This window comes from Panthera leo, chromosome D4, assembly GCF_018350215.1.
Source record: "Panthera leo isolate Ple1 chromosome D4, P.leo_Ple1_pat1.1, whole genome shotgun sequence".
In the NCBI taxonomy this organism is placed as follows: domain Eukaryota; kingdom Metazoa; phylum Chordata; class Mammalia; order Carnivora; family Felidae; genus Panthera; species Panthera leo.
This window is the reverse complement of record NC_056691.1, coordinates 86367622-86380422: the sequence shown is the minus strand read 5'-3', so window position 1 is coordinate 86380422 and position 12801 is coordinate 86367622. Positions and strand designations below refer to the sequence as shown.

The window sequence follows — 12801 nt, the reverse complement described above, 5'->3', positions numbered from 1 at the left end:
CCAAAAGCATCTGAGGATGCTTCAAGCCTAAAATCTAAAAAAAAAAAAAAGCTCACTGGCAGTACTGGGAGAGACTGGGTTTGTAATCTGCTGTAATCACTAACCAGTATTTGTCTTGTTTCTATAAAAGTACCTCTTTTTAATTACCTGATTGGTTACTAAACAAAACAGAGTCAATATGATGGCTATACACCACGTGTTACATGGTTAAGGCCTTAAATGACTCTAAATACCATTATTTTACTAAATACTAAAATAACTAAAATGCATAAAACGCTTCTACAAAACAGAATGGCAATAGGTGTTTTAAGTGCTACACAGGGTGGACGTTATATTCTCATAAATACAAAATGCTATGTATACATTCCACACTATTACAGAAATATTTCTGAATTTCTAACAACAAGAATACTCAAATTGGCACATTAAACAATTCCTCTCTTTCCTTCAGTGATTGGGTAAACTCTTGAACTGGAGGATTTTTGTTATCTACCAAAGACTTTTCATTTGAGCTGATCTTTCTAGTTATTCTACTTACGTTTTGCTGTTTTCTCCCAAGTCTCTCTGCCTGGTGCCAAGACTCCATCACTACAATAACTTCAAGCCAAGAGATGATCCTTTCTACTCAAGCAAGTTCATACAACGTTTTCCACCTTGGATTCAGCTGCCTCACCTTGACTGACCTATGTTCCCCTATGGACCAATAATGACCCATAGGTAGGGACAACTCTATGCCCCTATTCAGCAGGAAGAAGCTATGGAAGATGAGACCTTCTTCCTTCAACAAACTTAAAGATTTAAGGGTCAAAGTTGATCAGGGGGGATATGATGAGGATCTGAGGCAACTGTGAACAAAATAGGCTGACAACCCCCCCCCCCCCGCCGTGGAATATGTGACATATTTCTCACACATTCCTGGCTACCCAAGAACAAAGGAAAGGCATTTAATTGCTTGCCATGTTGATGTAGGAAACTAAGGCAAATGAAAAATTAAATCCCCTTACTGCCTGCAGCCCACTGACAAGTCCTTAAACCAGCAGTGACCTCCCTCTAGGATCTCAGCTGCTTTGAAGATGACACTTTGCTAGGGGCAAAGAGAACCTAAAGTCAACATTATCCCAACCTCCAAGATCCTGTAAGTCTACTTCCTTCTCTCAACTACCCCAAGGTGTATGCTGGCAATCATACTCCAAACTTATGGCCCCTGATATGCATCTGAAGAGTCTCATGAGTGAGGTTTTATTCAACTGTAATAAGTGGTGTTTCCCTAGCAACAGTGAGCCCCTCAAGGTCCTGGAAACCTTGCTTCCAAAATACCTTAGAGACCTACTCTATCCCTGACCTCCTCCAATTTGAGGCTAAATATAATCAGTTACCCATCACAACCCAGTGCAGCTTTTCCCACCCATGGGTCCTGTCCTCATGCTTTAATAAAATCACATTTTTGCACCAAAGATATCTTCAATAAATATTTATTGGCCCTTAGCTTGGGAGCCCCCCATCACTCCAAAACTTTATCACTGGTGACAGGGGGGTGACAGCACCTCAACCCACCCCCCAACCCTCTCCATCTGCCTGGTTCTGGCTGGACCTCTGACATTGGACCTGCTGCAGGTGGTTGAACATGGGTGTGAGATGTGCCCCTTCAGTGTGCTAGGAGGCAGGGGCAAGTCACGACTCCTGCTGGTCTGGGTCTGGGCCTGGATTTGGGAGCTAGAAGTGTTCAGTCAAAGCTAGAATCAGCTTCTGTGGCCTCCATCCCTTGCTGGGGACCACAATACCTGGGAGTGATGCTAATAGGATCACTATTGTGATTCTTTTCCCTTGATTCTTTTCCCTCTCAGAGGGCCCAGAGATCAAGGAGCACAGGTTGGAGTTTGGGGGACATGTGTTTATTTAGACAGTAATGAGGGGTTCCATTAACAGGGCAGTCTGGGAAGCAGTGAGCTGGTGGGCTGTGTAGTGAGAATGGTCCCCTGGATCTCTCACTGGTGTCCAGAGTGGTGGGGACAGCTGGACAATGCCCTGGGCAGAGGTCGACGTGAGGGGGATGGGGTGGAGAGAATCAGAGGGCACCTGAGAGGGAGTCAGGGGAATAAAGAGGTGCTGGGCAGGTGGGACAAAGGCAGACTTGGGACCCCCTCCCAGATGCACCCTGGCTACCATCAGCCCCCTCTCCAGTCATACTTACCGCACCTTTGCTCACTCATCGATGCACTGATCTGTGGAGGACAAAGTGGTCAGCATGGGCAGGGGTGTGTGTGTGGGATCCTTGACCTCCAGGGCCCCTGCACTGCCCCTGGGCTCTCCTGGATCCAGTCACAGAAGCTCTGGGGCTTCCCTTCAGGGATGGTACAGCAGAGGACTAGATGATAGGGAAGGGGACTGAAGGAGAGGCCTGAGGACAAGCAGACCTGGGTGATACCCATTCTCCAAAGGAGGCAGGTGAGGCTCAGCCAAGTTCCTGCTTGGGCACCAAGCCTTCTGCCTGTTTACCTGCTGAGTCCTGACACACCCTCAGCCTTGGGGAGGCACCTACCCAGGCCAGGCTGCTTGAGGACAAGGGCACCTGCCAAGTCAGTGGTGAGCCAGCCCCAGAGCAAAGGGGGAGGTGGCCCAGGACAAACAGGCCAGGCAGGGAGGAGGAACAGGGAGAAATGGCCAGGCAAGGAGACTGGGGAAGCTCGGCCCCAAATGTGTAATTCTCATGTGGGCAGGACTGAGCTATTGTGAAGGAGGAAACTTGGGAACAAGAACCCTGGGTGTGACAGGGTCTTCTTGAACCCAAAGTGGCTCCTGGAGCTCCAGTGACCACAGCAGGGCTCTGCCTCCCTTCTCTCTCCCCTTCCCCAGTGAGGCAACATCAGGCCTGGGCAGTACCCATATACCCTTCTCCTGTCACCAGCCGGTGATTACCAATGTGGATAGGGAAGATGATGTGCTCATCGGTGAGGCCCAGGGCTTTGGCGAAGCTAATGAAGTTTTCCTTCAGCTCATGGGTCAACTCCTTGGTCCTCCCTGTGACCAAGATGGCTGGTGAGTGGCTGGCAAAAGCTCCATAAATATTGTGGAACCCATGAATGATGCCTCAGACCCCTCCCCACCTCTCTTTTCACAGACCCCTCTCCCACCTCCCAGGGCTTGGAGTGTAGGTAACCTTGGGGGCTGGGTGTCGTGGGCCTCTTCTCCCCCAACATAACAGGTCCCAGGGGGTAAGACCCACCATAGAGGGTGATCTTGAAGAACTCCCGGTTTTTGTAAACTGTCTTGAAGAACACCGTGGCAACCTGGTTGTAGTCTGTGGCCACCACTCGTACAGTGTAGCTCTGAGTTCCAATGTAACCTGCATGGCAGACACTAAGGAATTAGCCTGCCCTGGCCAGGTAGAAGGAGCCATTGCTTCCACCCCAACCTCCACAGGTTGGCATCTGTGTGGAGGGACAGGAAGGTCAGTGACCCTGGAGACCCAATCCACTCAGGACTCACGCTCAATGTTTCCCAGGGTGAATTCGCCTGGCTGTGAACTTGGGATGAAAATTCTGAGCCAGTGGTCACAGGTCTCGTTCCTGTGGAAGCAAGAGATGGGTGGGTAAGAGGGTGACAGCCCACCATACCACAGCAGGAGCCTCACTCCCCACCCCTCAGATGGGCCTGGCTCTTCTCCACTGAGCCCATCCCTGCCTCTCCCTGCCAACTCTGCCCTGAGCCCACTCTGACCTGCCCATACTCTCTCTCCCAGCACCTACCCTACTGTCCTTCCTTCTTCTGGGCTGTTTCCCCTTGGCAGCCTTTGCTCCATACTTTTCCTCACACCAAGGCATTTGTCATATATATATATATATATATATTTTTTTTTTTTTAATTTTAACATTTTCATTAATTTTTGAGAGAGAGAGAGAGAGAGAGAGAGAGAGACAGAGCAAGAGGTGGGGAGGAGCAGAGAAAGAAGGAGACACAGAATCCAAAGCAGGCTCCAGGCTCTGAGTTGTCAGCACAGAACCCGATGCGGGGCTCACACTGACAAACCATGAGATCATGACCTGAGACAAAGATGGACGCTTAACCAACTGAGGTACCCAAGTGCCCATGTCCTCTATTCTCATCTTTCGGGATCCCGCTATAACCATTCTTGGGGAATCACCACCAAGGCTCCAGTCTGCTGGATGCCAAAGACGTCCTTAGCTGTTGGGCCAACATCTGGTCCTCTGGCACTCCAGAGCCAATATCCCAACACCTGCCCCTCTTTGGATCCTTCAATGACAGATGCTCTATCCCCATACCTAAGTGCCAAATCCAGAAACCCAGAGGAGCTGGGTAAGCCTTGCCTCCCCTCTCTAGATCCTAATCTGCCCCAAACTCTGGTCATCTCCACCTATGATTGATCAGCCTCCTGGGCTGCACACCATCATTCCTCTCCCTGCTGCAGCCATACCCACTGGTGAGCCATACTCACCAGTACCTGAGGCCCCTGCCACTGTGACCACCCACCCCCCCACACTGCTCATCAGCTCCTGCTCAGGGCAGCCATGAAATGGCTTGCTGTTTCTTGAAGAAGTGGCTCTCTCTGACGCAGCCCAGCAGCCCTGCCATGAAGTTCCCAGGCCTTCTACTGACGCACGTTGGTTCCTCAAGGCCCATTTCATAGACCACCTCCCTAGAAGCCCTTAAGAATGTCCTAGGTGGGATTCCACGCTAGATCCAGTGACCCTCCTCCCATTCTAGGACACTCTGCTCTCTTTGGTAGAGAGTCTCTGTCCATCCTCAGTACTCTACTGTGTCTGTGCTAAAGTGACCAAGAAATGTTGATCTAGTGAATGAAAGAAGGAATAAGCACAAGGATCCAGTACCCAGTGGTAGGATGAATGATCATCTTTCAGCTTTGGTCACCCCTTGGCTAAGACATTAGTTTGCTTCTTGGACCCCCAGGGCAGTCTTGTAGGCCCCCCATGCTCCCTTAGGAGGTGGTGGCACTCACCAGGCCAGGATAGAGGTGACATTGTAGCTGTTCTCTTCGTTCAGCTCGTAGGTGGTAGCATACATCTTCAACTGGCTGTGTTCTTCTTTATTAAATGCATTCCCTGCCAATCCTACGATGTACCATTTCCCCTGGAACTACAATGGGGGCTGGTGATAGGCAGGGCAAGGAGCAGCCCCAGGGGACCCTCCTGCTCCATCACTGCAGGCACCTCTAGGCAGCCTGGGCCTCAACCAGAAGCCCCTCTAACTGGGCTGCTGGGACCCAGACTGGCCACACAGGCTGGGCTGATGATCCTGGTGGAGCTGTAGACCATCAGGCCAGGCGGCAGCCCTGAGTGTGTCAGGGACCGGGTGACCCTTGGCAAGTGGCCAGCTAGCTTCCCTGAGCCTCAGTTTCCTCATTATGTAGAGGGCCTGAAGGTGTTCCCACCTTGCAAGGACTACAGGGATTATGGAAGAAAGTGTAGACTAGGGGAGTCTGTCTACTCAGCTAACCCTCTTGTCAGCAAGGTTGCATGTTGTTGGAGATTTCAGGTATGTCTTCCATCAGGGCACCAGAGGGCAGACTGAGCTAAAGTCTGAACCCATCCTGTCTCTCCTCCCCTCTGTTCACACTCTTCTCAGGGCCTCCCTGCACCTGCCCCTCCAGGACCCTTACCAGCTCATTTTGGAAGTCAGGCTGCAGAGGGACCCTGTCCAGAGGTGGGGCTGGGATCAGGTTTTGGGTGGAGTCCTGGGCCTGGGTCTGCAGGAACCCCAGCAGGGCAAGGCTCAGCCACAGGAGACCTAAGGCCATGACTTCAGGGCTGAGGAAGCAGGCACCACTCCAGATATTCCCTGATAGAGGGGATGAGTGAGGAGGCTTCTGGGGGGATGCTATTTATGGTCTCTGTGGCCAATGGCTCACCCCAGGGTGGAGCGACATATCCTTTGCCAAATCCTGGAAGGGTGAGGCAATTGCTGGTATCTCGTGCTGAAGATCATGGCAAGCTTTCTGCCCTTCCCCTAGGTCAGGATTATGCAAGATGAGGGGCAGAAAGGTCCATGAGTCTAGAGGATGCATTCCCCATATCTCCACATCTCTGGCAGGGACAGTGACTGTCTCCACAGTCTCTTCCCCCTGGTTAGCACTGTGTGTGGTCAGGGTTCTGTGATCTGGACCAGCTGTCATCTCTGACCTCCAGGAGCTTCTCTGCTTTGGCCCAAGTACACGGTGGGGTAAGTGCGGTGGGGCCCCCTTATTGCACCTAATGAAAACAGAGAATGCCTCCCACCAACAGAGCCCATGCTGCTTTGTGGGTCTCCAAAAGGAAGGGAAGGGGACTCAGCTGAAAGAGGACATTCCTGGTAGGGAAGGACAGAGTGTACCCTGTGTTGCTCATGGAGCCCAGATCCTGGCCTTCCCAGGTACCCACCCTAGGCCTTGGCACGAGGTGAAACACCCTTTCCCTGACCCCACAACTAAAGACCTACCGGGGAGTGTTCCTTATGAAGGAGCATAAGGCAAGCTGAGGGCAAAGCACATGTTAGCATGCCTCTTCCCCCAGGTGGGATATGTATGACATTCTTCAGGCACTCCTTGATGCCCAAGAACAAAGGAAAGGAGTGAAAACAAATTGTTAGCTGATAGAGATCACAGGTTTGCAGGACTTGAGTCTCCATTAATTTACCCTTGTTCTAGTAAATTAGGAGAAAAATGGAATCTTATCAATTCTCTAATCTCCAGAAACCTATACTCAGTTTCCTGGAGCCCCAGTATCAACCTCCCCCTCATAGTGATATGGGGAAGAAAGGCAAGAAGGAAATGGCACATGGCATTAAATTTCATTATGACCTGCAGCCCATTGACAAATACATGAGGCAAAAATGGAGTGTAACATTTCTCCAGGAATTCCTTACTGTCTTAATGTTAATGCTTTGCTAGAGGGCAAAACAACCTTAGCTTGACAACAGCTAGGCCTCCAGTAATGTGCAAGTCTTCTTGAGAATATGAAAATCCCTTTAGAAACTTCCTCTTAACTTTATCTCCCCCAACCCATGGTATATAACCAGTCACTCTTCACAACCCCAGTGCAGCAGCTCTTTCTGTCCAAGAGTCCTGTCCCCATGCTTTAACAAAATCACCTTTGGACTGCAAGCTGTATTACAAAGCTCTAATCATCAAGACAGTATGGTACTGGCACAAAAACAGACACTCAGATCAATGGAACAGAATAGAGAACCCTGAAGTGTACCCACAAACGTATGGCCAAGTAATCTTTGACAAAGCAGGAAAGAATAATATTCAATGGAATAAAGATAGTCTCTTCAGCAAGTGGTGCTGGGAAAACTGGACAGCAACATACAGAAAAATGAACCTGGATCACTTCCTTACACCATACCCCAAAATAAACTCAAAATGGATGAAAGACCTAAATGTAAGACAGGAAACCATCAAAATCCTTGAGGAGAAATCAGGCAAAACCTTCTTTGACCTTGGCCACAGCAACTTCTTACTCAACATGTCTCTAGAGGCAAGGGAAATAAAAGCAAAAATGACCTACTGGGACCTCATCAAAATAAAAGCTTCCGCACAGCAAAGGAAACAATCAGCAAAACTAAAAGGCAACGATGGAATGCGAGAAGATATTTGCAAATTACTTATCAGATAAAGGATTAGTATCCAAAATCTATAAAGAACTTATCAAACTCAACACCCAAAAAACAAATAATCCAGTGAAGAAATGGGCAAAAGACATGAATAGACACTTCTTCAAACAAGACATCCAGGTGGCCAACTGACACATGGAAAAATGCTCAACATCACTCATCATCAGGGAAATACAAATCAAAACCACAATGAAATACCACCTCACACCTGTCAGAATGGCAAACATCAACAACTCAGGCAACAAAAGATGTTGGCGAGGATGCAGAGAAAGAGGATCTCTTCTGCACTGCTGGTGGGAATGCAAACTGGTGCAGCCACTCTGGAAAACAATATGGAGGTTCCTCAAAAAAATTAAAAATAGAACTACCCTATGATCCAGCAATTGCACTACTAAGTATTTATCCAAGGGATACAGGGATACAGGTGCTCAAAGGAGCACGTGCACCCCAATGTTTATAGCACTATCAACACTATCAGCACTATCAACAATAGCTAAAGTATGGAAACAGCCCAAATGTCCATCAATGGATGAATGGATAAAGAAGATGTGGTATATATGTATGCATATACATATACATATATGTGTGTGTGCGTGTGTGTGTGTGTGTGTGTGTGTATACACACAACGGAGTATTACTCGGCAATTCAAAAAGAATGAAATCTTGCCATTTGCAACTACATGGATGGAACCAGAGGGTATTATGCTAAGCAAAAATTAGTCAGTCAGAGAAAGACAAATATCATATGACTTCACTTATATAAAGACTTTAAGATACAAAACAGATAAACATAAGGGAAGGGAAGAAAGAATTATATAAAAACAGGGAGGGGGACAAAAACTTGAGACTCTTAAATATGGAGAACAAACAGAAGGTTACTGGAGGGGTTGTGGGGGTGGGGGATGGGCTAAATGGGTAAGAGGCATTAACGAATCTACTCCTGAAATCATTGTTACACTATATGCTAACTAACTTGGATGTAAATTTAAAAGATAAATTAAATTAAAAAAAATTTTTAAATCACTTTTTCTGCACCAAAGATATCTCAAAAATTCTTTCTTGGCTGTCAGCTCTGAATCCCCACCATTCCAAAGCCATCATTCATACCTTGAGTCATTGCTCCATTTCATCCATGCCCCATTGGCAAGGTGAACCCAGACTTCAGCTCACCCCTAAGGGACATGGCCCCTCCTGTGGGCCCAGTGGACAGAAACCCCAAGCTAGGCATGCCAGCCACAAATAAGACAGCTTGACAGAGTAGAACTCTGAGGCTAAAGTCCCGGTTCCATCCTGCTGGGGGACAATGCAAGCCATGCATTTGCACTTTGTAAAAAGGGGTGGTGGGCTGGGGCCCCAAGCGGGGCTCTCTACCCTGCCTCTCTGGACACCAGGTACTTTGGGTCACAGTGAGTGCTAGGACTCAGCCTCATCCTTGAGAGATCACTGATACCACCTGCCATCTCTGGCCATAGTCTTGGACTGTGGAGCCCAGGCTAGGACTGGACCCCCAGAAGTGCTCCCGCCATGGCTGATCCCAGCTTTGTCCAGGAGGGAGGCACTTTCCTCATGGGGGCTTGGCTGTCCATGGGAGGCAGTGATGGGTCCCAGCCCCTGGGCCGTGTCTCCTAGATGTCACCAAGTTGGCCAGAGCTGGCGGAATGCCTAACCTGAAGCTGTCCTGAGGGCTCACTGGCCACAGATGAGACTCCCAGAACCTCAATGGCTCTTCCATCTGCTGCAGGGGAACAAGCTAGCCTAACATGGCCTTTGGGTGGTGGGCCCTGAGAGAAGGGACTCTGGGTAAAGAGGGAACATAAGGAAAACTGAGGGCAATGTACAAGCTAGATAGAACTCCACCCCCCCAGGTGGGATATGTGTGACATTCCTCTGGCTGCCCAAGAACAAAGAAAAGGTAAAAAAAACAAACACACACACACACACACACACACACACACACACACACAAAACAAATGGTTGACTGATAGAGATCCCAGTCATGCAGGACATGAGTCTCCCATCAGTTTACAAATATCTTAGTAGATTATAAGAAAAGGCAATGTTATCAATAGCCTGACCTCCAGAAGTCTATAGACTCAATTTCCTGGAGCCCTATTATCACCCCCACCCCCATGGTGATGCAGGGAAGAAAGGCAAGAAGTAAATATAAGGTAAATTAAATTTCCTGATATGCTGCAACCCGTTGACAAATAATTGAGGCAAGGAATAGAACATTTCTCTAGGAACCCCTACCATTCCTAATACAAATGCCTTACTAGAGGTAAAACAACCTTAGCTTGACAATAGCAAGGCCTGAGGTGATTAGGAGTCCTCTTTAGCATATCAAAGTCCTTCTGGAGGCCTTCTGAAGGCCTTCTGGAGGCCTCCCTTCCTTTTGACTATACCTCCCTCTAACTTCATAGTACATAATCAGTCAGTCTTCACAACCAGAGTGCAGCTCTTTCTGCCCATGGGGCCTGTCCCCTTGCTTTAATAAAATCACTTTTTTTTTGCACCAAACACATCTTCAGGAATTCTTTCTTGGCTATTAGCTCTGGAACAACCCCTCCTCCCCCCCCCCACACACACACTCTAAAACTTTATCATTTGTCTCCCAATATGGAAGTGTCAGTCTTTTCATCTGGACTCTGAGCTTCGGTGCAAACTTGGTTCCTTTACTCTTATTTCTGGGGCTTTTCAAGGAGTATGGTGTTATTGGAACACTTTCCTGTTTATTGTTCAGGTTATACTCCTCTAGCCCATGGCTACTCTACGGGGAGGAGAAAGCCTGGCTTTTGTCTGGAAGTGAGTGTCCAGTCGGGAAAGACAAAATGACCCAGAAACTTGATGCCCTCTCTTTGTTCCTATCCTTATACATAATTGTCTGTTTTGGGCACGGGACAGCCACCTAAGTGACTAGCATGGCTGCCAATCTTAAGACTCCCGTGTGAGGTTTCCTCCTCATCGGTCTAATGTGATCCCCTCCACATCCCTGGTCTAGCTAGTTCTGGCTGTGGGACCTACCCTGGGTGCCGGCAAAACAAGTCCTGATTGAATTAAAACCCAACTGGGAATGTTTCCTACGAAGTTGGCTCTAATGATGTTATGTGTTGGAATGTAGGTTAGATCATCATGGGTTTCTGTCTTCACTGTTTTCAGTCAATGACCTCTGCTAACTACTACTTAAATTACAAAATTGGGCAATTCCCCCTTGTAAAACTTTTCCAGTGTTTTCCATGGGTTAAAAACGGTGGTTTCCTCAGCCTTCTCAGCAAGGCAAACTAGGTCCATCTGCCCACATCTATTTGTAGCCTAGGATGCAATGGGAAAACAGGGGGACACTAGCATCACTCCTACAGAAGTCCTTAGCAGCTGATCATAGCGAATCAAGGTATGCCTCAGATCACTTTGACACCTCAGGAACCTCTGATATATCTTGTGCCTGGGATGCCACCTGGGAGTTGGGGGGGTGGGGCGTGGATTTTTGTGGTAATGGACCTTCTATACTTTTCTCTCTCTAGGAGGAGGATGGGACCTTCTCCTTGATTGCCAACGACTCATCCTTGGGATGCCTTTTCAACCCACTGGGAACAATTTGGATTGCAAAATTTAGGAAAGGACTGATTTCCTGTAACACTGCATGGCCTTAGTAGGATGAAGAAGTTAGATCTCTTCTGCAGAAAACAGGGTAAATGGATGGAGGCACCCTAGTTCCAGGCCCTCGCAGTTCTAAGTAAGGACCCAGACCAAAAGGTCTGTTGCAGAATGTATTTACCTTGAGGTGCTTGGGTGGCTCAGTTAGTTAGGCGACTGACTTCAGCTCAGGTTATGATCTCACAGTTTGTGAGTTCAAGCCCCCCGTCAGGCTCTGTGCTGACAGCTCAGAGCCTGGAGCCTGCTTCGGATTCTGTGTCTCCCCCTCTCTTTTCCCCTCCCCTGCTCACGCTGTGTGTGTGTGTCTCTCAATAATAAATAAATGTTAAAAAAATTTTTTACAGAATGTATTTGCCCAAATGTGTGTGGCTAGTAAGCTCCCTCCCAACATAGTGGATATCCTAACAGGCCTCCTCCTGATGGAACTCAGTTGCTAGAGGAAATACAGGCCATCCCTGACAAAGGGGATGCTGACTCTTTCTCTCTGTTCCTCCTCCTAATAGATGTGGGGGCCTCTCCCTCATTCATTTCCCTAGTTAATGGCTATAATTGGAGCCAACTGCGGTTAGTCTATCTAGGGGCAGGGACTTGAAGAATATTCTACAGCAGCTGCTGAAACTCCCTTTTTTTCAGGGAAATTCCCTGTCTTCTCTAGCCTGGCATAGACTCCCTATTTCCACTTTGGTGGAAATCAAAACAAACAAACAAACAAACAAACATGGCGTCTCCTCTTTCCCAGATGACAAGGGTTAGAACCAGGAATCCTCTTTCTCTGCCTTCTGGCATTTTGCCTCTTCTGCCTTCCCCTCTCCCTGCTCCTTTTCTGCCTCACCTTCCTTGTGACCTAAGTAACTGGCTTCTATACCATCCTTCCACCCACATGTCAAGGAGCAATGAGCACCCCCTTGGATCGCCCACTTCAGATTCCCCCACTGCTGTCCCAGGTAAAATATGACAATGGGGAACAAATCAATTGTCTTTTAAGTGAACGCAGGTGGAACGTATTCGACGTTTAAGCTTATTTAAGTTTGTTGGTTTAGCTAAGATAGATATGTATTTAAAGTTACCAGCATCAAATTAAAACTTTATTCTATCAAGGTTTCCTAAAGATCAAATAAGCTCATGTTGTCTCTGTTGCAATTTGTTAGCAACAAGATGACTTAAAATAATAGTTAATTTTGTGTATCTCAAAGTTTTCACGGATAATTGTTGAGACAGCTTTCATAGTCTTTGGTAATCTGGCACTTGGATAAATGGGATTGAATTCACTGGATATCTAGGTCTTTTCCAAATAGAATGGAGTGCTAAAGCATTGATTACTGAACATAGATTTGTGCTTTTGACTTCTTATTGCAGAGAAAGTAGGAATATTTGGGTCTATTGGAAAACATGGTTTATGCTTAATTCATTCATGAATTTTCCATCTAAAGGATTCTGGTGTAACAGTTTACAAATGGTTACTACTTAGTCTCAGCTGGACACTAAGGTTGCTAAGAGTCAAAATTCTGCTAAACATAATTAAGA

The 12801-nt window shown here is 47.6% G+C and overlaps 2 protein-coding genes across 2 annotated transcripts in view; both read right to left on the bottom strand.

Moving 5' to 3' along the window:
- Positions 1-2040: 2040 nt before the first annotated feature.
- LOC122205306 (neutrophil gelatinase-associated lipocalin-like) lies at positions 2041-5842 on the bottom strand. The gene is made up of 7 exons (XM_042913580.1): positions 5636-5842; positions 4976-5112; positions 3487-3566; positions 3224-3343; positions 2917-3018; positions 2192-2222; positions 2041-2076 (listed from the first exon to the last, which is right to left on the bottom strand). The coding sequence occupies exons 1-6, from the start codon at positions 5771-5773 to the stop codon at positions 2203-2205; spliced, it is 597 nt and encodes a 198-aa protein (XP_042769514.1). The 5' UTR covers positions 5774-5842; the 3' UTR covers positions 2041-2076; positions 2192-2202.
- The window catches only part of LOC122205305 (neutrophil gelatinase-associated lipocalin-like), a 38188-nt gene continuing 27578 nt past the window's right edge, over positions 2192-12801 (bottom strand). Inside the window, exon 6 of the mRNA XM_042913579.1 lies at positions 2192-2222. Within this exon, the coding sequence (XP_042769513.1) occupies positions 2203-2222 (20 nt within the window). The 3' untranslated portion in view covers positions 2192-2202. The remainder of the gene's footprint in view (positions 2223-12801) is intronic.